Genomic DNA, 25,219 nt, shown 5'->3' with positions numbered 1-25,219 from the left:
TGTGAATTTGAAAATGCTGGTTTACAGTCTAGTTAGAAGGAAGAAAGATTGTCCTTTTTGGGGAGTTAGCTATCTCTATTATACACTTTAAGCTTTAATTTTTATCTAACTCAGGTGCATTTGTTATATGAAGGGACTGAACAATGTTGCACCCATAACAACAGGCACTTCCAATTTCTTACTGGTCAGGCTGACTGCCAGCCATTTACGGATCACTTCCATGAATGGTAGGAAACAAGCAACTGAGTATGAGCACACGTAGCTGCAAAATGCGAACAATACTTTACATCTTACATCATTTGAAATTTTGCATCATAACCAAGGAATTGAAGAGTTAATACAAACAAAACAAATGCAATTGTTCTCATCTCTACTGATGTTTTTTTCATGAGTGCGTATGTATCTTTTTAACAATTTTGCACCTGTGTGCTGATTTGGATATAAGCCTCGCACAACATTTACTAGAATGGCAAACCTAAGTACTGACTTGAGATCTCTTGGCATTGACCTGTTAAGACATTTTATATGAATTATACCTTTTCACATTATAATACATATCAAATATTTTATCTTATTTGCTCCTGCACAGTTACGAAGGGTAGTTGCAACAGATACTCTTTGAGGAATAGCTAGAACGCTTTGCTTATTAAACATTTTAGGACAAACGTACACGCACATCTTGTAGGGGATCTCACGACATTGCAATTCATGAAAATACCAGGAATAAAGCTATACCAAAATAACTTGGGGGAAATCCAGCATTATACTTAACAGCCATTTGTGGAAGCAGGAAAAGCCACAGGTCAAAATGTTTTTGACCATAGATATGAATATATTTATGAGGGACCTGACTGTCCTTTATTTTATAAATTTACAAAAAGAAAATGAAATATAGAAAAGACCAAGCTAATTATCATGACTGTTTCCCCTATTATATCATAGATTCATAGGAGGTTACTAGGCTAATGGCCTTAGAGCCCTTACAAGCCTAGCCATATTTATCCAGAGTTGCCCCAGTTGTCAGTAGCTAGGTGAGTGAAGTTTGCAGAGGCTAGAGTCTATGGTAATTAACCATCTGTGCCTGTTAAGCCAAGCTCAGGTCGCTTCTAACCACAAGTGTCAGGACCCAAGAAGCGCCCATATTACAGCTTATTAAGGATGAGTTGCTCATTGTTGATGACTCTATGCTTAGAGGAATTGACAAGTCCATTTGTAGAAGTGAGAAGAAGCAGACAGTTGTGTCTAGCCTCCCCGAGGACTAAAAGCTCAGGTATAAGGACAGTGTAGTAAGATGCCTGGTTTATTTCTTAGTAGGTAGAAATAGTGTCAGGAGTACCTGACAGAGCTCCAGTGGAAGGATTATTGAATATACATACAAGCAGTGAAGACATTATATTATTAACCCCTTTCCATGATTAAATTTCATCTTCAGCTTTTAACAAGATGATGGGAAGAATAACTAAGGCATTGCACATTATAGCAAATGGCTTAAGAATGCTCCTGAATGATATTCATCTGACTTTCTGGTGGAAGTCCATAATGTTTTGCAAGGATATTTTTTTCTGTAATAGTTGAGGGTAAATGCTTCCTAACTGCATTTATTGAATCTTTTATTTTTTTAGATCAGAGTGACAGGGCATTTTACAAGCACAACACATTTTTTTCTATCCAGAAACTAACACAGTTGGTCTTTAACACCAGGAGTTTAATGGTGAAACTTCTAAAATCAAAAGCTATGTTCGTAACAAAGGAAAAATATATAGATACTGGGATTGCTGTCAAGTCCAAGCCTTGGGTCAAGGAGGGGGACCACAGTATGTTTACAATGGGCTACCATGCTTTCTGGCTAATAGGAACACAGCTTTTAGAGGGGTGTACTTATAATGAAAGTAAGAAATCACCTTGTGTTAAGAAAAATTAATATAGCATTTCACATTGGAAAACAGTATCTTCAGCTAGGATTTTTAGACTTATGCTTGTTAAGCTCAATTGTATAAGTGCATACACAGCTCCACAATGTACCCAACAGTGCTAGGATAGAGCTTCTTCTTCTGTTCTTTAAACATCAATACATCTCAGTTTATAATGGGTAGAGACTTATATTTAGCAAAAGACCATGCTGTAAAGAACATTTGATGGTTTAGAAGACTGGTAGTATCTTTACAGCTAAATTTACCTACCCAAAGTTGTCCCAGGCCCTCTTAGAGACAGTTCTCTCAAGATGGAACTGTTTTGCTGACATTGATCCACCATTGCTAAACAGTAATCATACAATTTAGTTTATTTTAATTTATTCACTTATTAACCAGGTAAGTGAACCTCCATCTCTCAGCCTTCTCAGCCATTGCCTGTGCCATGAGGACAGTGGTAAATGTAATGCATATGGACAGTTATTGTTTTTAGAGAAGCAACCCTGGAGCTATAAAGCATTCATTTAAAAACAAATAAAGTCACTGTGCTGCTGTAACACTATTCTGTTACAATTAAGAGTGAAGTTCTGAGCACAGACCAGAACCAAGGTTCCAATACAACTGCCTCACAGTTTGTAACTGGGACAAGGCCAATACTGAGGAAATGCCTACAGCTGTGCAGTCTTAGAAATGGTACACTGAAATAAGCTCTTTGAAAAACACATTTTGTAGGATTATTTCCCATTACAAACATTGGAGTGCGAAGGTTCAGTTGTAAACAGGAAGGTTAAGATATTGAATCATACTTTAAGAAAGACTGAAAGAATATAACTACAAAAATACATTCGGTAAGACATGGAATGTTCCAGACGGCATGAAGCTACTTTTGAGGTACAGATATTTATGTAGGAAGGTCATGAGGTAATTTAAACAAATGAGATAATTTAAATAAATAAAAAGGCCATTTAGCTGGATGTTGTATATATGGCACAAAGTAATAAGCAACATTTTTCAGTGGGTGTGAAATGCTACCATAAGTACAGGATTTTTACACTAGTATAAAATCTGATGTTAATGTCCTGGCAGTCCAAACATAATTTTTTTGAACAATTTACAGTGCCATAGAGTTATTCTGCCTCATCTCTGGAAGCACAACTTATAAAACCTAAAGATCTGTGAAATTTCTGTTGTGGGAATTTTAAGAAAAGGCATATAGTATGGACCTTATATCTAGCACAGAAATGAAGTCTGTGTCTACATTTGGCACTTATTTTTTCTATATTTTTTCTGTTATTTTTTTGCCCCGTGACTGGGTCTAGTACATTTGTTCTGCTACCCCAGAATTTCACCTGGGATCAGGGTGAATGCTTTCTGGGGGAGCTGTCATTCAGGCAACAGTGCTTTATGCCCTTGCTGGCATCCCAGTAATGGCACAATTTTGTACAATGGCATAAGTCCACCACTGGCAGCAGGACATGTGATCTGCTTCACTGCAGGGGTCACAATACCTTCCCAAGTGAGTGAATACATCCACACACCTGAACTGAAGGTTATCACCAGACAGTGGTGTGGTGAGCCTAATGCCCAGTCCTAGGTCATACATTTTCATCACTACTCCCTCATCTGAGAAAAAGTGACACTGAGTGTACGGTGTATCCCCCACCCCAGAAGGGCATACACTTCCTCCCCACTAGCTCTGTCAGTCATCCAAGACGGTAACTGAACTCAGGTCACTTGGGCTGTTGTCAGGGCTTTATTCCACTACATCACTGGAAAATAGCTATTGTCATCTATATTTTCCATAGTATTCTACAGGCATGTAAAGGGCTAATGTCCTGGAAAGACGCTTTGGTAACCTATTTACAAAGGAGTGGGTATCCATTGAAAAACACCTCATACAGACTTACAAGCCATCAGAACTGTGTTTTCAAAGTTATGGAGAAATTAGTAGATTCAGATCTAATGGTCAAACTTACTGCAATTGGCCACATATACAGGGCAGAGCATACCTTTCACAGAGGTTCTTCCATAGTACCAAATCTCCTGCATGCAAGCCAGTGCCATGGCATAAAGGGATAAATCCTAACTATGGAACAGTTATCCCAGATTTGATTAGAGTCTTGGGCATCTGAGGATCCGGCAAGGGAAAGATGAAGGTGGAGGCAGGACATAGACTCAGGTACACATCATGGTTGATCTCTAGAAGATGCTGTGGATGTGCAGGGGGAATTGTCTTTAGGAAGGCAGGGCATTACTTGAGTCACCATAGAGCAGGACAATACACCAGCACACCCATTGCACATCTGTCAGGGTTGTGCAAAAGGTGGAAATTTAGGGTATATAAAAAATCCTCATTGATACATATGTGACACTATCCATGGGTGTTTCAATCTCATCACCAGCCTTGAACCTATGTCAGAGTATGTCTTGTGGTGGCTTATTGGCTCTGTATTCCAAGTGGATATGCTCTGAGCTGTAGCTGATGGTCAGATGGGGGTGTGCGGGGGAGAGGTGGAGGGATCAAAATTAAAAAAAAAAATCTCCTTGGTACTATGCATTGAATTACTGGTAAATGTAATCTAGGGTGTTCTGAACTAGGAGAACATTTTCACAAAAAAAGAAATGTGAGAACTTGATATACGCCACTTTTTAATAACCTGATCTGTAGATTAGCTCTCCAATAGGTCTTGGAGAGTCAAAATCCAAGACATGGTCAGGAGAAGACAAACCTTAAGTATGGGGTTATTCCACAGCTTTGCCATTCTTCTCCTGTTGTTTAGCATTTAGAACATGCCTGCAGATATTGTTATAGTTAAATATGCAAATGACAACAAATTAGGAGCATATCAGTTGTTCAGAGTTAATTAATTTGGAACCAGTGGCTGTCATGCACTGTGCTATATTTCAGAACACCAGATACTTGGTGGACCAGATTTTGTGTGCATTAAGTTCATCACATTTGTGGTTAATGGGCTATTGGCCCAAGAGCCATTTTAAGCCTAGACAAGCTAACCCCAAATTTACCAAAATTGTGCTTATATGTGTTAGTACCCAATAGAATTTTACGGTTACAATATAGGTGTGTACACATCCAGCGTTCACAGACTGCCCCTGTCCATTAGGGACATAGGTGCCAAACCAGGGGTAAATTTGCAATTTTCTGTCCATTAGTACAAGTTACATTTGAATATAGTTAGGGATGATCTTTACTTCATATGGACAAAAAGTCTGTTCCAGAGAGGTGGTAATCTTTGAAACCCATACCTGTCCCTTCATCGTGTCCTGTTTATGTCACAAACAAGGTTTAGGTCCTTAAAATTGGTATTTCTGATGATATTTGTTTCACAGATATGCAACAAATCTATCAGTATAGGATCAGAGGATGCTTGTAAGCTAGACATAGATCACCACGCAGCAATTTGGAGGAGATCAAGAACAGGGATAGGGCCATGAGACAGTCTGCATAGGACTTGTTTATTGCCTGTATTCTTTTTGTTAGGAGCTTTTATGGTTTCTCAAGCTGTTTCAAGTGGCTGGTCAGGTGCATACCAAAGGATGCATTGTACTCAATGACTGGTCTGATGAGAACAGAGTACAGTGGAGCAGTGACCTCCATGGACCTGGATGCCATGCTCTTACTTATAAGTTTTGCAATGTAGGATGAGTTTCTCACCACAGTAGACATGCGGTGGTCAAAGGACGGGTTACTGTCAACATGTGTTCCCAGATCCTTGACCGCTTGGTCTACTTTTAAGGATATATTATCCATTTTGTAATTTTCAATGGTGGACATCTTTTCAAAAGGTATTATGCATTCTTTAACACTGAGTTTTAGTTCATGGCTCTGGCACCAGTTGTTTGTCTGCATCAGGTCCCCTTGAAGGGTATCTGTGTCTTTAAGAAGTTCAGTGACCACACCTAATTTACAGTCAGTGATCACACCTAATTTACAATCATCTGCAAATTTTATCGGCCAGAGGCCCTTGACACTTGCCTTGACTTCAAAGAAGCAGATGCCAAAAAAAAAGAGGCCCCAGCACTGATCCTGTGGGATTCTGGTGAATTCTTCCATCCTAAGTTCTTGTTTCCTATCAATGAACCAACTGGTTAGCCTTTGAGTGACATTTGGGTTCATGCCTAATTTGTAAATGTATCTACAATGCCTACATGAAGTATTGTGTCCAAAGACTTAGCTTGGTTGAGGTAGACAGTATGTACTGTTTGCCCTCATCCATAGCTTTAGCAACCTTCTCAAAGTAGTTCACCAGGTAAAGTAAGCATGACAAGCCTCTGACAAATTAACATGGGTAGGGTCAAATGTCTGAAAGTTTCCTGTGTCATGGTTTATTAGATCCATGATAATTCTTTCTATGGACTTGCATATGAGACTAGTTAGACTTATGGGTATCTAGTTTCCCGGGTCCATGGAAGGACTCTCTTTGTGCACAGTGATGACTGTTTGCAGTCCTCCATTCATTTAGTACAAAGCCTATCAAAGGCTATGATTAAACAGAGGTTCTAGAAGACCATATTTATTTTCCATATATAGGTTATATAGAACAGCAACATGCGCATCTTCTCAGGTTCATAGTCAACTCATCAAAGGTTACCAGCTTCAATACCACCCCATCCATTATGGGCAAAACTCTTTGTAGGTTTTAAACAGACATGACTACTCTATCACTAATTGCAGAGACTATGATGATACAAAATTACCACAGTAATACTGATGTCTTAGTGTTGAGTGGATCATATAGTGAGGATATGACCTACTACAGATGACTGAGTGCTACTAGCTTGTGACACGCTTGCCATCTGTCACTTGCTCAAAAAATCAAGTGCTTGAACTCCCACTAGCCTAATATCCCATTTGTATGTAGCCCTCACTACACCCTATAAAACTGTATAACCCTACACAAACCCTAACTCTAACCCTAGAACTCCTACATAGCTTCCAGTCCAGCCCTGACTCCCTTAACCTAAAACTTCACTCCCCTTCCCTAATATTAACCCTAAAGTCTCCGCTTGCTCCCTTAACCTAAGTTCCCTGACCATTCCCTAACCCTAAATCTCCCCTCCCACTGCCTAAACTTAAAACTTCATTCCCTAACCCTGAAAATCTCTTCTAGCTCCCGCAGCTGCCACACTTGCCTCACATGAACTCAAATAATATGTTTGCGTAAGGAGTACAACTGCTTGCAAAACTCATATTTAAGTTTGAGCATGAGCAACAGCCTAAAGGGGTTACAAGACCCTCCAGTTCCTGGCTTTGAGACTGATTTTCAAGTGCTTGGGATTTGAGTACTTGCAGCTGAACTTTCTGTGGGCAGTGCACGTGGTGTATACTACAGGTAGTACTTCAGTTTTCTGTCTGGGGGTATATTTTCATTTTATAGGTGTTCTGAACTGCAGAGGAGGTGTAGTCGGAGTTTTCATTTGGTCACAACAGAATGATGCCATTGGGGTATACGAACAGATTGACAGTTTTAGTGTCTCTTACCCTTTTTTTATTATGCAATGCAGCAGTGCAGTTATATTTAAGTAAGTGATCTATGGGGTAGAAGCCCTCCACATAGGGATGTGTGCCCCATGAAAAAATGTTTTTTGGGGGACAATTTTTTTGTGCATCAAAGCTGGTTATATATCGATGTTATTTTATTAGTAATGTGTACATTATATTTGTGCCAGTAGTATTCTGACCTGAATTCTCTCAATGTAACAAAAATAGCAACGACACAAGGAGTAAGAAGCTTTTCAAATACGCTTGGATAGTTTCAAGACGCAGTCATTCCAAAATGGTCTTAAATCCAGTTATGATAAATGTTTTATGTCCTGAATTTAAGAATTACATTTACCGATTGAAAATTTGCTTAGGTAAGGCAGAAATATTTGAAGATCTCAGAGTTCCTGTAGAGACTAATCTTTCTTTCAGTTTTCTTATAGAATAAGTACTATTTGGGGATGCTTTCAAGTTCATAGGCGATGCCTCAGTAGACACTGAAGGAAGATCTGCTTCTATCATGGATCCTGCATTTATCAGCATGATTAAGCTAGCTCATGGATATTCTAGCTCGTTGCAATCTTTTCATTTCTTTCTTTTTGCGGTAAACTAGAAATGGCCTTTAAAAAATGAACTTTCATTCTCATTTTCTGCTCAGTCTTATAGGAGCTAAAACTGACAAAACTACATCTTTTTTAGTTTCCTGTAGCAGAACAAGTGATGGCATAGTCACTATTTTCAAATCTTGTACCAATGATTTGATGTTATATTACTTAGGCTTGACTCAAGCTCTTCCTAAATGTAATCTCAGAAGCTTGAAGATGGATTTTAGGTGAAATACATTTTTATGATAGGCACATGGAAAGGGTAGTTATCATTTGAAATATCCTGCCTGTTTACATTAAAAAAATTGTCTGTTAAAGCCTTTAAAGCGAGCATAGATGACTACACGGGGAGAGGGTGTTTTATATTTGGTAAGTCTTTCTTTTTTGGGAACATTTTACATAGACTTTTTTTTTAAATACTTACATATGTGTATGCATGTATCTTTTATACATTGCATCGATTTAATTGGGCTGAGACCCACTGTGGAGGACACTAGGAATTCTCCAAATTTGTTACATACGAATATAATTATTTATGAAACTCTAAAATTAGTGTTGTACAGGTTTTAGGCACAGTGGAACATAAATCTGTATGTAAGGATTAAATGGAACTTCTCTGTGTTTCTAAATGCAGTGTACAAAAACTTTAATACCAGAACTGCACTGCTATTTTGTATATGGATCTGAAAATCCTGTTTATAAGTCAAAATACACTAAAACTGTATAAACCACAGGCAATGGAGCTGAAAGTCATCATTCTGGTGTGTAAAGTGAAATTCTGTCAGTAAGGCTGGAAAGTCAAACTTAAATAAATATAGATGAAAGGCTGGGAAAGAAAAGTGGTGGAAAACTGTTATATATATTGTACATTTCTGTAACCAGCTTATTTAATTGAAAGCAGGTACATATGTATTCATGTATACCTTTATTTTTCAAATTCCAGTCCTCCTAAAAGTTGTGCAGTCTTATAATCTTCTCTATAATACAAAGCAAACTGCAGCCATCTATATTATGTTGGTTTTCATGTTTAGACTGGGTATAATATCTTGCCTAATCACTTTTCTAACCCATAAATACTTGGAATAGACAATGAAATTTTACAATGCAGAGTATCTGTAATGTCATATTAATTGTAAAACAAGTCTGGATGAGTAACGTGAAGGGATGGCATTTGTCTGCAGGACCTGATACAATACCTAGATCAGTGAGAAATCATTGGTGCTGCGACAGGCACACACGCACATGCACACACACACACACACACACACACACACACACACACACACACACACACACACACACACACACACACACACGCTCAGCAGCTGGGATTAATTATTAGGTTGCACGCCAGTTAGAAATACCATGCACTACATACACAGTGACACATCCTGCTGTTCACACTATTGTGCACTGATGCAGAATTAGGCCACAGAGTCCATGTCAAAAGCTGTCCTCAGCGTCGCACCAGCAAATATCAGCAGGATGTTATCCCACATAAACATCCATGGTACACACAAGCAAGCTGACGTTCAAAACTGTTCATTGTTTCTCACAGACTATACTATATATGCTGATCTCAGAAGTATTATTTTTTTATCACTGTTAAGGCTTGCGTAATAACTTGCTACAGTGCATTAGACTAGTATTTTTATGTTTTGTTCAACTCTATTTAAACAATCTGACTCATGTGACCAGCCCAGTCGTGTGATGTTTACTTCTTAACTCTCACGTTATTGGGTAAATCACTCATTGGAACTTGAAGCACTTTGAAATGTAAGATGGACATTTTATACAGACACTTTAATCTATAGTGCATTTGATTTTAAAGTGCTTCCAATTTCCATTTTCAGGTTTAATCAAGTGCCACACATTCTACCTACATGTTACACATTATGTCACATATTTTGGAGATGACAGGTTGAGACAATGGCATTTGTCTTCAAATCTAATGAGAGTTTTTATCTCTTTGAGGAGGCTTCAGGAGGCAACCAGTCCTCAAGAAACTCAGAGCTAAACAGATTGCACATAATGACTTACTGAGGTGCTGCTGCAGTTGCTTGAAGCTAATTATATCATAATATATTTGGCTGAATTAAAGTGAGTGAAGGTAGAACTGTCTGAATACCACAATAACCTAAGCATTACAGATCGGAATGTCATAGTAAAATCCATCAGTAAAAATGAGCAGAACACACAGGATATACAAAATCAAACTAGTTGTGCATAGTATGCAACGTTTTATACACATAAACAAGCTGGCTGTACAATATCATTACATTTTTGCATGAGGAAGTTCCCTTCATTACCCACGTCTGCTACTTATTGTAACTCTAATTTCACTGCACCTTGTAATGTAACTTAAACTTACTATGAGACTACATTACCTGGGTCTACTACAAGTCCTTGTGTGCTAGTATCTCATGGTACACCTGCTCACTGCCACTTGGTTAAAAAAAAAAACAAGTGCTCGAATTCCCACTAGCCCAATCTCCCATTTCTGCATAGCCCTCCAAACACCCATTCCTAGAAACTACATAGCTCTACTAGAACCTAAACCCTAAAGCTAAAACTCCCACCCAGTTTCCAGCCCACCTTCTCAGTCCCTTACCCTAAACCTCCAATCCCCTTCCCTAAACCTAAAGTCCCTGTTTGTTCCCTAAATCTAAATTCCATGATCACTCCCTAATTCTAACCACCCATCCTACTCCCTAAACATAAAACTCCAACCCCCCCCCACCCTAAAGGTAAATTCCCTGATCACTACCTAAGCTTAAAACTTCCTTCCCACTCACTAAACCTAAACCTAAAAATCCCTCCCTGCTCCTTAACCCTAAAGTCCCCCTCCCACTTTCTAATTCTAATGGATAGGATATCAATGTGCAGGCAAAGGCTGGAGAACACCCAAGCTGAGAACATCAGGGTCACATCTTCATTGTTTACTTGAGGCCCTCTGACTGATCTCTGGCATGCTCTGTTGTTAAATGTGAAACAGATGGGATGGAAGTCACCATCTCCAAATGAGGGGTCATGATCCTCTCCTGGAAAATAGTTTACTGTTGTATACAGATGAGGGGAAGCTCTATCTCAAGTGGAAGAGTTTACTCTCGAGATAATTGTGAGTGAGCGCACAGGATAGTACTGGGTATAAAGAGACTGATCAATACATTGGTAGAAAGGAAGCAGTACTGCAGGTGCTGTATTGGACTGCACTGGTGAGGCAAGAGCCAATTGGCAGGACAGAGTGCTCATTTTACTGGTCAGCCTTGTTACTCATCCTCATCTATGGCCATGAGCTGTGGGTAGTAAGTGACAGGATGAGTTTTGCTACAGTTTAAAAAGAAATCAAAAGATTTTTTAGAACTAAAAGTGCTTTAGCTTTCCATGTGTGGCATAAACTGTAGCAACTGCTTACTACAAATTAGCAAGCAGTTCACTACAGTTTAAAAGGAAAGAAGAGCTTGTTTTGAGAACTATGGCACTTTCGATTCCAAGGAAGAAGAGGATATTGGGGGCACCAGATCAAGGGATGGTACCAGGTGCCAGAACAGCTAGCTACACCTCTGACAAAAGCATTAAAATCTATTAAGTTGATCTCTGCTGCAGGTCATGAGGGACTGAATGGGTTCTTTTTAAGAAGTACAGTAGAGAGTCAATTATCAGAACTAATTGGGACCTAGAGTAGTTTGGATAATCAAACATACATTGAACCAGAAAAACATCTTCTAAAATCTTGTTTTTTTCTGCATGCAGGGAATACACTTTTTAATCACTGAGCGATTCCAGTGGACAATAAAGAATATTTTTCACACACATGCAGGCTACAAGCTCTAAAATATCCACAAAGGAATACATGTAACGTTTACATATTCAGACTTTATGATTTTTCCTACCTAAAAACTTTAGAAGACTGCATTTGGATAATTGACGTTTGGATAATTGACTGTCTACTGTACAGTCAGTGACTTGACTCCTTGTTTAATGGATTTATTTCAACGGACCCTGGAGGATGGTTATATTCTGAGTATATGAAAGGAGGCAGTTGTGGTTCCCATTCCTAAGTAGTAGTTCCACTGTTGAAAATTACAGACCTATCAGACTAACCTGCATTCTGTGATAATGTTTTGAGTGCTCAAGTCGTCATATACTCCAATATGAATTTTTACTAGGTTTAGCTATTTTTCATCACACCTTTTTAGCAGGATGCTCTTGTTTAATGAACCTAATAAGTTTTTATCAAAACCTTAAAAGTTCCCTGGACCAAGGCCTTCCAGCAGAAGACGTGTATCTAGAAAGTTCCAGGGCTTTCACTACATGATGCCATAATAAACACAATGCAGCAATTAAATATAAAAATATAAATGCCAGTGTTATAAGATGGGAGGCCAATTGGTTAAAAGGAAGGATTAAGAGCTTCCACTATGAACTTAAAAGCATCAGAATTAGTGTCCCTAAGAGGTCTGTTTTGAACGCTATACTATGTGGTCTGTTTATGTCTGGTTTCCTAAATCAAGAGAATGTCTGGCTCAGTAAATTTGCTTTTAACATTAAATTTAGGGGCACTGTCACCAGGAACAGTGATAAACATGCACTCCAAGGATACCTAAATATACTTTTACAATGATCAGAATCAAATGATATGAAGTTTAATGCTAAGAGGTGCATGGCACCCACTGACATGACTAATTTAAACCTATTCTTGACCCATTTTAATGAGGGCTTGAGGGACCAGACACAGGGTGAATTTGCAATTGTCCATTCATCCATCCAGATTATGCTTAAAGATGGTCAAGGAGCTACACTGCTTTATTAACAAAGGAAGTCTATTCCATAAAAGAGGGATTCTATGGGATATATATCTATCTTGCAGCATGTTCTATTTATGTTTCAGTGGAAGTTAGGTCTCTTGAGTGGTGTTTTGGGCGTTATTATTTTTGTAGATATGCCAGAGGTCACATAGGACTGGACCCTTCTAGGTTCTGTAGGCTAGACAGAGGTCATCTCTCAAGGGTCTATAGAAAACAGAAAAGAGAGAGAAAGAGAAAGCACTTTAAGATGGTCTGGGTTGCTCAAGGAAGACATGCCTTTGATTATCTTAGTGAGGAATTGCTGTGGTCTGTCAGACTTGGCCATATACTTAGACAAGTACATACCAAAAGGGCCATTATGCTCTTTTACAGGCCTGATGAGGGAAGAGTGGAGAAGTATGATAACTTCCTTAGATCAGGAAGAAATACCCCTGGTGATTAGTCTGGCTAGGTAAAAGGTTTCCTAACATCAGTGGATACATGGTGATCAAAGGATGGTTCATTGTCAATGAAAGTGGCCAGGTCCCTAATGACTAAGTCAACTTTCAAAGGGGCGTAACCTATGTGATAGGTGCATGAATGTTCGGTTTTGCCAAAGGACACAATTTTGTATTTCTTTACATTCAATTTTATTCAATTAACCAGGTACCACTTATTCATGTATGTTAGCCCTCCCTGAAGAATCTGGAAGTCATTTGAGGAGTTGATTACAGCTTACAGTTTTTCTGCCATCTGCAAATTTCATCCTACACAGGCCTTTGATGTCGGCCTTGACATCAGAGAAGCAAATATCAAAGAGAACTGGTTCTAGAACTAATCCCTGGGAGACGCCACTGGTAATTACTCTTTTTGAAGAGAGAGTATAACCCACACTGATAGACTGGGTTCTGACATTAGCCAGTTTGGCATCCAGTGGAAAACAGAGGGGTTTACATTTACTTTGATTAGCTTATCAATAATGCCAGATTGTGGGATAGTATCAAAGACCTTGGCGAGGTAGAGATGAGTAATATGAACCAATTTGCTTGAGTGTAATGTATCAGTGACTTGCTCAAAGAAGCCCACCAGGTTCAGGAGGCAGGATCTGTCTTTAACAGCCCCAAACTGGCTTGAGTCCATGGCTTATTGACTGCTTATGTCCTTGTTAATATGTTCCATAATGATGGGTTCCATTGTTTTCCAGAAAAGGCTGGTGAGGCTTACAGGTCTGCATATTCTTGGATCAATAGTGGATCCCCCTTTGTGGAGTGGAATGATACCACAGTTCTCTGTTCTTATGCATGAATCCATTGGAGACATAGAAGGTGAATAGGCTTAGTAGTGAGTCTATCAGATACAGACAAGAAGAGTGCCTGGCACATTATCAGGACCCATGGAAGAAGTATTTTTGACCTGGGAGATATAATTCAGGTCTTGCTCAGAGATGATGTGAGGGGGTGGCATGGATGTGCTAATAAGTTGTGGAAAATTAGAGGGAGATAGAGGAATAACATTACAGCTGAATTTATCTGCTGATATGTTGGCTATATCCTTAAGGTATGAGTAGGTATTGCTGTGTATTAGCTCTAAACATCGTTGGGCATTACCTCTAAGGTTTTGACATAGCTGAAGAAGGCTTTGTGATTGCCCTTAGGACAGCTGGGAATTCTCAATTCATACTTACTTTTGGGGGACTAGATTTTGTTTCTGAGTTAAGTGTTGATCTTTCTAAGTCTAACCCTAGATGATGTGGTATTACATTTGCTTTTAGGGGCTATGAGATTTTCCTCTTATTTTAGTTTGTTTATACTTGTATTTCTGACTGCAATCTCTGTGTTACTTTTAACATAAACACTATTTTGCAAAGGGTACAAACCATCACCATCTTCCTACAGCTTCCTATGTTAGGCAAGAGGCAACTGTTCCTTAAACTGAGTGAGTCATTTTCTGTATGCATCAAAAGGGATTTTAAATACCCTAAAACAGGTGGATAAAAAAAAACTAGCTGTGAAAATATTCAGAAGCAAAGAGCATGAGGCCTGTGTGAACTATAAATCATGTAAGAGTCAAAGGGTATCAGCTTTTCAGAAGCATAGATGTCTTCTCCTAATATATTCCAGCCTGCTGATGCTCCTGCAGTGGTTGATAGCAGGATACTGCCATTCTAGTCTCTCCTGGTCTCTCAAAAATTACTTTTGTGGCATATCTGCTTTCCACTTCCCATGCATCTGCAGTTAGTGAGTTCCTTATGCAGTGGGAAGCTATTTTCCCTATACTGATATGCCAAATTAGTTTTTGTTCAGAAACCTACAGGACTCACTTAAGAAACAACCTTCTTATTTTTGGAAAGGAAGTCTAAGCAGGTCAAGCCTCCCAAACTTCATATGGTAGGTCTGATGCCTGCTGTGTCATTTCCTCCAATGCCTTCCTTGTGGCTCCCCATCTTTGACTAAAAGCTTTTGACTGAAAGATATGCTGCAGCATGGCAAATGATTCATGTTCCACCTCTGACACCTAATGAACTGTCTACCACTGAAGCAATTCCTCCATTTATGAAAAGAAGAAAACTATCCTCACAGTTCACATCTGACTTGAAGTAAGCATACAAGAAAACGTAGCCTGTTCTATCCAGATGAACTCATCACATAGTTATCATACCAATGATAATGAGTCTTTATATTCACGCTTCCCCACAGCATTTGTCTCTTGCCAGAACCACTACATTTAATGACAGAACACTTCAGATTGGAACCAGAAGAGCTGCTTGGTTCTCATAAGCATTACCTTGATTTGATGGGGATCACAGAGCCCAAGCCAGCAGTTATCACTTCAGTTATAAAGGCATCTGATAATACCTTCAAAAACATCTCACCAGAACCCAGATCACAACTACTATTGTCCAGAAATCTCAATCGTTTTTAGGGTGAAAGATGCACATAAACATCTAAACAAAAACATGATAGCAAATCTTGCTACAATTTCTTTAGATATACAGGATCAAAACTGGCTTCATATCTCTCAACTATCCCAGATTTTCAGAGATGCCCCTGATTTTTACTCAGATTTTAGCTCTGTCCTATGTAATCCCTCCTACAACTGGTGACTTTGGAGAAAAGGTAGTGCATTATAGTTAATAGATAATTACAATAATTAGAGTTATAAACGTCCTTTATTTTAGAAAATATATATTGATTTACATTTGTCTTATTCTATCAATGCCTCAAGTTAACACCACTGATTGTCCTTGATTGTTTCTGTATTTGTCTTGGATTCATTGAGATCTATGGCTGGCTGCTGCCAATAATGTTTTACCAATGAAAAAGTCACATTTTGCATAGATTTAGAAAAGAGATCTATACCTAAACAACTCTAAGCATTACGTCTGCTAATTGTCAAATACATATGTTCCAGAATCAGTATGATATTATTAAGCAAGTGGAAGATATGTGTAAGGAGATCCCCAGTTCTTTTCTCATACTTAGCAAGCATATAATAGAATCCAGCTATGACATGAATGAGGACTGCGTAAGTGCATTCACCTCAGGTTCAGTCATCAGAAGACATGGAAAGCTATGGATACAACCTTAGACTAAGGGTGTCAAAGAGCAGCTTTAAATGTGTCCATGGACAAAGACTTTCTTTTAGGCCTCTGTCACAAAAAGCATTCAAAAAGCTAGAGAAGAAAAGTAAAGCAATACAGACAGTAACATTTGTTTTTCAGTTTCTAGTATCTAAATAGAGTAGGAATTTTCCCACCAAACAGTGGTCATTCTACCTCAAACAATATCATGCCAAATACTTGAAACAGAAGAAGATGTTCAAAAAAAAAAGCCAAAGGAGTGGCGGTAGAGGCCAAGCTGGGCAGTTAGGTAGGGAAATTAGTGGTCCATACAGGAAGAAAGCACCTCCTAGTTCTGTGTTTCCCAATCCTCTACTGGTCTCCACTCATTGCCATTATCTCATTGGGGCATCATAGTAAGTAATATAACTTTGCTGTTATAACACTTGGCAAGAGCAGAGAAAATAAAGTTGACAGCGGAAAAGGTTGACTTTTACCAAAAACATTAATAAAAGCAGTCTCCTCCCATGGAAGAACTGCACCCTATCCACATCCTTACATGTCAGATATGTACTTACTGTGAGACTACTCAATCTTGGAGGTAAGTTGAAAACATCCTTATTCTAAAGTACCTTGATCTTGAAAGTACTGCTAATATATATGTGACTAAAATGGGTTTGACTGTTTTGCAATTAGGTATTCCCATTCCAAACAAAAGATGCATTACTTAAATAGTTTGAGATGGCTATGGACTGCTGGATGAAGGAATGCATAGGCTCAAGGTCAAAAACAGACTTTAGCGCAATTCCACCTTTTATGAGAATGCCCCTATATACCTCCAGACCATGTTACCCTGACCAAGCCAATTCTAGAAGGCTAGAAGGCATGCTAGCTTCAACAGCCATACAGAAGGTTCTTCCCTCACAATGAGGACAAGCTGTTGACTCCAGATTATACTTATGGGCATCTCAAGGCTGAACATATTTCTGGTAGCAAAGAAGTTCAGGATGCTTACCCTCCATCCCCCTTCTCTCTCTGTCTTGCTTAAAAGGCCATTTATGGACACTCTGCAGTTAAAAGGATGCATATCTGCAGATTGTCATTTTCAAGGAACACAGAATATTCCCTCACGTTCCTGACAGGATTAGAGTATTTCACGCTGTCTGCCTTGTTTCCTTTGTATTTCCCACTTCCTCACAAAATATTTAGCTGCAATCTGTCCATTTCATTTACATTAATCCATCTCTGGTTGAGTGTCTGAATCAGGTAGAGTCCCAGGAGGGGATGAACAAGGCACTGGATTACACTGTCCAGTGCTTCACCAAGCAAAGGATATATATATATATATATATATCAGTTTTCAGACAGACACACAGCTCTTCACAAGCAAACTGCTTCCTAGGAGCCACAGCGAACAAAAAGAATTGCAAAGTGACTGTTCCCAAGTAATAAACAATGGTCTATACATTATTTTCCCAGGTTTACTGCTCTAACTTCTATGACTGCAAGTGCTATCCTGAAAGCCTATGATGGATGCAACACTGAATGAAACATTTTGGTTGTTGGTGACTCTATCGTGAGGCATACTGACACTATGCCCATCAGCCAAGACAAAAAAAGAATGATAGTTAATGGAGTCAGGATACAGGCTGTTGTGAGGACTCCAAGATCTATCTACCCTGATAAATATTACTACAACCTAGTTGTGGTGCACTAGGGGATGAATAAATTTAGGCACTCCACCCAGGGAAAATGCAGAAGGATATTATATTTTTTTTCTATGCATGTTGCAAAGCAGGGAAGGTACTGGTTTTGAGTGGTATCTTGTCAACACTTTGAATGATGACAAAATTTAAGGATAAGACAATTGGCTTCAATAATTAGCTTAGTAGCTGGTGTGATTCCTGGGGGATTCAATATGTGTTTGCTTGAATAGTTGAATATGTGTTTGCCAGGGTAGTGTACACCTCTCTTAAGAGGGCTTCTGCATTCTGGCAGAAACATTTCCTAACCCACAATGCCTTTTTTAGGCAGAATCCACCTACTGAGCCTTTCCACTCAGCAAAATCCAGTTCAGAGCACTTGTGTAGTAACAAAGGCATGGTTTCACTGCAATTAAAGCACTCATTGTCCTCCTGGTTTTGAACCTATGATGCTTTTAGACATGTGGCAAGTATGGGAGAGTGTCGGTCTTTAAAAGAGACCCCTTCACATCACAGCCGATTCATTGTGATCCTAATTTTAAAATGTTAGAAACCCAAATCACCATAAATGAAATCAACCAAGATTTCATAACCAATTACAGCTCATCCTCCAGGCCTCACATTAATCATGATAGCTGCCTTAACACCATAATCAATATCCCTATAAATCTAAATTAATTTATTCTGTGTGACTTCAATTAACCTGCAATAAACTGGCTGCCCTGCACTACAAATGGAAAGCATGACCAATGAATGCTTCCGTGACTGTGAAAATATAAATTACATTGAATAGTTGATAAACGAGTTCCCTATTAGAAGACTAAAGATGCATTCTTTCAAATGCGTCTTGGTTGAACTCAAAAGCCTGAAACGGCAAAACATCGAAGCGGATTTTGAGCGAATTCTTTCCCTGGGAAAGAATTTGCTTGGCTGCTTTGTTACTTTGCCATTTTTGGCACTGTAGTGCGGTCTCGGAGTTAGTATATTTAAGTAGGGGGGTGTAGGGAGCACAGCCCCAGACATCAGGGGTGTGGGGGCGAAGCCCCCCACTTAATGTAATGCGTAAAATGTTTTATTTATTTATTTATTTTTGTTGGAACAGCAATTTTTTCCTAGGAAAAAAAATCGCTGTTCTGACAGTTTGAAATTGTAAGCTTTCACTTACATAGGGTCGATTAATCACCATTCGCTTGTTTAAGAGTTCGGTGATCTAATATAGACCCGATAAACATATCAACTAAGAGATGTGATATCCTGGATCTTGATCTTGTATTGCCCCTTTTGTGCAGCTGTACAGGAATCATTCTCCATTGTTAACTCAGACCACAAATCGGTGATTTTCACTTATAATGCAGGCAGTACTACCCAAACAAATACACTGTTTTTCATGGACTTCTCAAATGTAAACCTCCAGCAGCTGCTTAATGACCTAAATAACTTCCACTGTACCCTGTTCAGACAGACTCCATAAATAGTGCTAATTCTTCTACTAGGTTCTTCTGTCACCTAAAACATTGTAATGAATATGCAGAGATACTTAAAAACAAGTTTATTTCTGTGACACCCCTAATTCTATCCATCTTTGTTTAAAATTATGCTTTTGTAAATGTACCTTTCCAACCCAGCTTTAAGCACCATTGACCATAAGGTAATCCTGGTCTCTCTTCCAGACTTCTCCTGTCTTTCAACCTATTTCAAGACTTTCTCCCTTGTCAAGTGTGATTATGGTTCCTAAGCCTCTCTTCTTTGGTGTGCTAGCAACCAGCCCAAGAAAACACTGACAGGTTGTTGGTCACTGCTTCCCATTGCTGTCCACCTCGGTCACCTCATCTCATTCATCTAAACAAAAAAAAAATAGTTTCACTGTAATCTGATCGCTCATGTCTCACTTACCAAAACTCTTAATTCCCTTGGTGACTGAATCTCATGTCACCAAAACCTTCTTACCTGTCCCTCTGTGTTTGCCATGCCCTGCTTTACTTCCTGCTTCATGTGATTGCGCCACCTACCTGTGACCTTTCTCAGTTGAGTTTTTCTGTACTACTGTTTACCCTGACCACCTGTACTACCCAGCTTGTCCTGCTTCCCCACCTATGACTTAGTGACTGTCCATGCCCATGTCACTTGTGTTGTCTCTTCCATGGCCACCGCTGAGTCTCTCCTCCATTACTCATCACCATCGTCTAGCCCTGTCTCTCCACTGAAGATTGCTGAGTTGTTTGTATTTTTGTTAGCTAAATATATTACTGAATTAGTACATCTATAATTGATAACGAGTGTGTTGAATATCTACTCCTCTGATTGGTTAGTGCTTCTTCTTTGTGAGCGTTTAATATGTCAGTTTTTAGAGTCTAATGAAAGCTTGCAGCTGAGGCACCAGTTTATTTTAAAATGCTGAAATAAAGTTTACACTTTAGAGTTCTATCACTGACTGTGGATTGTTATTTTGTTCCTCCTTTACCTGCCCTGTTCCACAAATTTTTTGACTTTGTTTCATTCTATTACTTTTCCCTCCTTTGCTGTCCTGTATATCTTGCCTCTGTACTCCTTCTTCCCCTGACTCTGACCCCTGTTATCCTGGGCTATTATATTCTAATATTTCAGTTCTCTTTCTCAGCTGCAATCCCCTGCTCTAGATTTGTGGGGGTCATATTAAGAGAAGCCAACAGATATAGTTCTGTAAGCCTAATAAGTAAGGCTCTTAAAAGCTGTCTGTTCTTTTTCTTGAATTGCTCCATGTGAATTCTTGACAATACTGAGACATAATCATCACCAGTTAGATGGGATCTTACTGTGAAGTGAATATAAAAAAAAAATACATTCCCAAATCTGCAGCATTTCTGTGGCAGGAACTTAAGTGACTGTCAGTCAGAAACAGACAGATTAATAGATAACTGCTTTTTTTGTGCCAGCTATAATATTTGTTATGGTCAGACTAAGGAAGTTTAATTTCAAAAGTTCAAGTAGCACATCTTGTAATTTAATACAGACCTCCAGTTTAGCTCCAATCTAGTGCTTTTCATAAACAATAAAATTCACTAAATATAAATTAAAAGTGCAAATACTTGTTGCATTATTTAGGTAATCTTAGTCTGTGTGCATAGAAAATGACTGAACATTTTTCTTTCTGTTCTACAGGTTCCGTCATGCCTAAACTGTTCACAAGACTGAGCATTGAAGGGGCAAGAATATAACTTCATCTGCCACAATTCACCACATTTTAAACTTGAAAATCCTATTTTATATAATGAGAAATTATTCTGAATGTAGCAGTGTAAATGTGTTTGTTCCCCTTATCAGTGCTGTACATCTTTGGACTGTGTATATACATACAAAAAACAGCAGCAGAATCATCTCTCTCTGTCCATATTTATTCATATGCAAAGTAGATTAAATATAGTCAACACTTTTATACTTACCAGTCAGAGCACTCATTTTCTTTGTCAGAGTCTTAAGTGGATATATAACAATGTGTGAAATGCATGTATGGACACAAACACATACATGCTCACTCACACGCTCACACACACACACACACACACACACACACACACACACACACACACGCACACACACACACAATGTTCATTTTTGGGTGTGGAACTAAACATGTCGCACCTCTCTTCTATTTTGGAGACAACTTGTTCAATATGCAAGCTTTAAACTGATGTTTCATGACCATGATCCTTCTAAACAACAATATTTTAATTGACCTTCCTTTCTGTACAGTGGTATATGCTCACATTTACTGATGACTGGGAGAAGTGTACTTCTCACATACCTCAGCCTTCAAGGCAGTCACACAGAGTGATGATAAACTGCATACACAGCTGGGAAAGCTGTCACTACTGATGTCATGCTGGAGTCAAGGCTATGATTCGTCCTCTTAAATATCTATGTAAGTGACATTCCTGAAAGGAGCAGTGTGTTTCCTTGCACATGATATGAAGATCTACAACAGCATGGATAGAGTTTTAATAGAATGACCCAGGCCTTGATAGAACTGCAGAGATGGTGCAAATAAATAGAAGTTTTCATTTTATGCACAGAAATGCAAGGTAGGGCAACTTAACAGAAAACTTCCATAGGGTAACCTGCACAAAAGAGACCAAGGTACTGGGAAAACACATGTAGAAATTCAAAAAGGATATTTATTTCAAAGTATTTACATGCAGAAAATCATTTGTTGCTGGCATCAGGAAAAGTTGGCAGATAATATAAAATGAATCCTTCAAGAGCAGAAACTATCATACTACCAGTACTCAGAAATGAATACAGTTTTATACAAATATGCCACCCACAAATTAAAACAAATGTTTTTGAAGGGTGGCAAGCCTACCTGTTCTCTCCTCTGGGGCGAATGCCCAACCCTTAATTTCATCATTTATCTAAGACCTCCTACATTGTGTTGTTACACTGCATATAATGTATGTCTAAACTGAGTTAAAAGGCTACTTTTTCCTTGTGCTGCACATTTTACTGTTCATTGTGTAATGTATTTGTAATTTAACAATGTGTCTTTATTAATTGTCTATGCTCCTCTTGATTAAGAAAGTCTTTTTCCTGTACAACAGTTTACATTTTATGTTCTGGACTTGCCTGTGGATGAAAAGAGTCTTTAGCTAAGTCCACTCACCTGGTTAACAAATAAATATATAAATATATATATATATATATATATATATATATATATATATATATATATATATATATATATATATAAATAAATAAAAATAAATCAATAAATATTACTCTCACTCTGAAGTCAGTAGAACTCATGGAAAGAGCAATAATTAAAAAATAATTAAACATGGCTTTCTTCATCAACAAGACGCTACACTGAAGTACGGTCTTGCAAACATCACTAAAAAAAAAAAAAAACACAACATTTCTCCAGCAAATCAAATGTGAGCAAAGTGGTCTCAAGCATCTGAAGGAAAACAAACAAAAAAGGCACAAGACAGCTATATGTAATGGCAACTTTCCCACCAAAATAGCCTAAGTGCAAAAGTGACCTTTTTTATAAATGAAACTGACAATGCCATTGAGGGCAAGTTATTGGTAAAAAGAAAGCCTGTGGTTCCATGCTCACAGAAGCTTGCATAGTTTCCCTCAAAGGCCTGAACACATTCAGTGCTTGCAGTTCCTGTTTTACAGAATTAAGATGGCTTACTTCCCCTTCAGTACAAGGAACCTATTTAGCTGATCTGTTCTCACTTCACATTAGTAAATTGGCCAAGACTGAGGCCATTGGAAAGATTTGCTCTATGTTCTCCCTTCCTGAAGTATCTGGCAAACATTTTGTTTGATCTTTAACAACTCCACTGTATTGGCCAGAAAGAATTGCAGTCTTTAGTCTCACCAAAAGTTTAAAATATTGCCCATTTTCCAGATGGACCCACTTTTTCCTAACTTCAGGCTTTCAGTCAATGATATTGATGCAAGACAAACCTATCTCAGCAACAACAAACCTATCACAGCAATGATAAACCTATCACAGCAACAACAAACCAACAAACTTATGACAGTAACAACAAACTGACAGACCTATCTCAACAGCGACAAGCTTAAAGTAGTAATGACAAACTTGGAGCAGCACTCCTGGAATATCAATGAGCAAAGTGTTAGCAATTAAGAGTAACTAGAAACTGTTAAGTTGAATGTGTTGTAATGCAGTGTAACAGCTGTATATATCTGTCATCAAACACTGGAAACTGAAATACTATTTGAAAATAATTTTAATAGAGGAAATTTCAACTATGCAGGCTGAACAAGAAAGGCTATAGTTCATTTCAATCAACCAAAATTCAATAGTAGTAAATCCTAAACATCATTAGGGTCCCATGAACATAGCTTAGTGTACAGTCTGATCTGAAATGTGTATGGTAGCAGTCTGGACACATACATCTCTAGCTCTCTACATTCTGTCACACAAAATGTATTCCATGAGCATGAGTAATGATAATAATAGAAGTTTGCATTGTGAAAAACAAAAAAGAGTGCAGAACAGGAGACACTAGGGGACATCACACAAGCAAGACCTGACAGGGCCACTAATCATTTTTCACAGCACAATCACAGAAATATGGCAGTAAATCCCACAGCAGAAAAAAGTCAATTAAGAGATGAAATTACAAGGAAAGCAGAATGAGTTGAGAGGCAAGAGGGAAGTAAGGTGCATACAGGGATCTGAGCTGGGGAGAGGAACACAGCATATCACAGGAACAAACTCGAGTGACTCAGAGCATAACTGGGTGATATTATTACAATGAGCTTAAATAAGAAGAGGAGGTAGCTGCACAAAGTGATGCAGGTGAGGAGAGGGGAAGAAACTGCTGTTGTCACAGAAATATGAATCAATGGGCAGAGCGTTACGGAATATGGAGGTACTGGGTAAAGAGCGGTATGGAATATGGAGGTACCTGAGTAAAGAGCGATATGGAATATGGAGGTACCTGGGTAAAGAGCGGTATGGAATATGGAGGTACCTGGGTAAAGAGCGATATGGAATATGGAGGTACCTGGGTAAAGAGCAGTATGGAATATGGAGGTACCTGGGTAAAGAGCGGTACGGAATATGGAGTTACCTGGGTAAAGAGCGGTACGGAATATGGAGGTACCTGGGTAAAGAGTGGTATGGAATATGGAGGTACCTGGGTAAAGAGCGGTATGGAATATGGAGGTACCTGGGTAAAGAGCGGTATGGAATATGGAGGTACCTGGGTAAAGAGCGGTATGGAATATGGAGGTACCAGGGTAAAGAACGGTATGGAATATGGAGGTACCTGGGTAAAGAGCGGTACAGAATATGGAGGTACCTGGGTAAAGAGCGGTATGGAATATGGAGGTACCTGGGTAAAGAGTGGTATGGAATATGGAGGTACCTGGGTAAAGAGCGGTATGGAATATGGAGGTACCTGGGTAAAGAGCGATATGGAATATGGAGGTACTGGGTAAAGAGCAGTATGGAATATGGAGGTACCTGGGTAAAGAGCGGTATGGAATATGGAGGTACCTGGGTAAAGAGCGATATGGAATATGGAGGTACCTGGGTAAAGAGCGGTATGGAATATGGAGGTATCTGGGTAAAGAGCGATATGGAATATGGAGGTACTGGGTAAAGAGCAGTATGGAATATGGAGGTACCTGGGTAAA

General features: G+C 38.8%; 1 protein-coding gene across 1 annotated transcript in view; it reads left to right on the top strand.

Annotated features, from left to right (window-relative positions):
• TAC3 (tachykinin precursor 3) overlaps window positions 1–21,482 on the top strand; it is a 202,495-nt gene extending 181,013 nt beyond the window's left edge. Inside the window, exon 7 of the mRNA XM_044083652.1 lies at window positions 21,203–21,482. Within this exon, the coding sequence (XP_043939587.1) occupies window positions 21,203–21,218 (16 nt within the window). The 3' untranslated portion in view covers window positions 21,219–21,482. The remainder of the gene's footprint in view (window positions 1–21,202) is intronic.
• Window positions 21,483–25,219: the final 3,737 nt, after the last annotated feature.

The sequence above is a fragment of the Protopterus annectens genome, chromosome 9.part0 (assembly GCF_019279795.1).
Source record: "Protopterus annectens isolate FY-2018-M chromosome 9.part0, PAN1.0, whole genome shotgun sequence".
Classification (NCBI taxonomy): domain Eukaryota; kingdom Metazoa; phylum Chordata; order Ceratodontiformes; family Protopteridae; genus Protopterus; species Protopterus annectens.
Note: the sequence above shows the minus strand (reverse complement) of the source record. Positions and strands in the feature narration are given on the sequence as shown.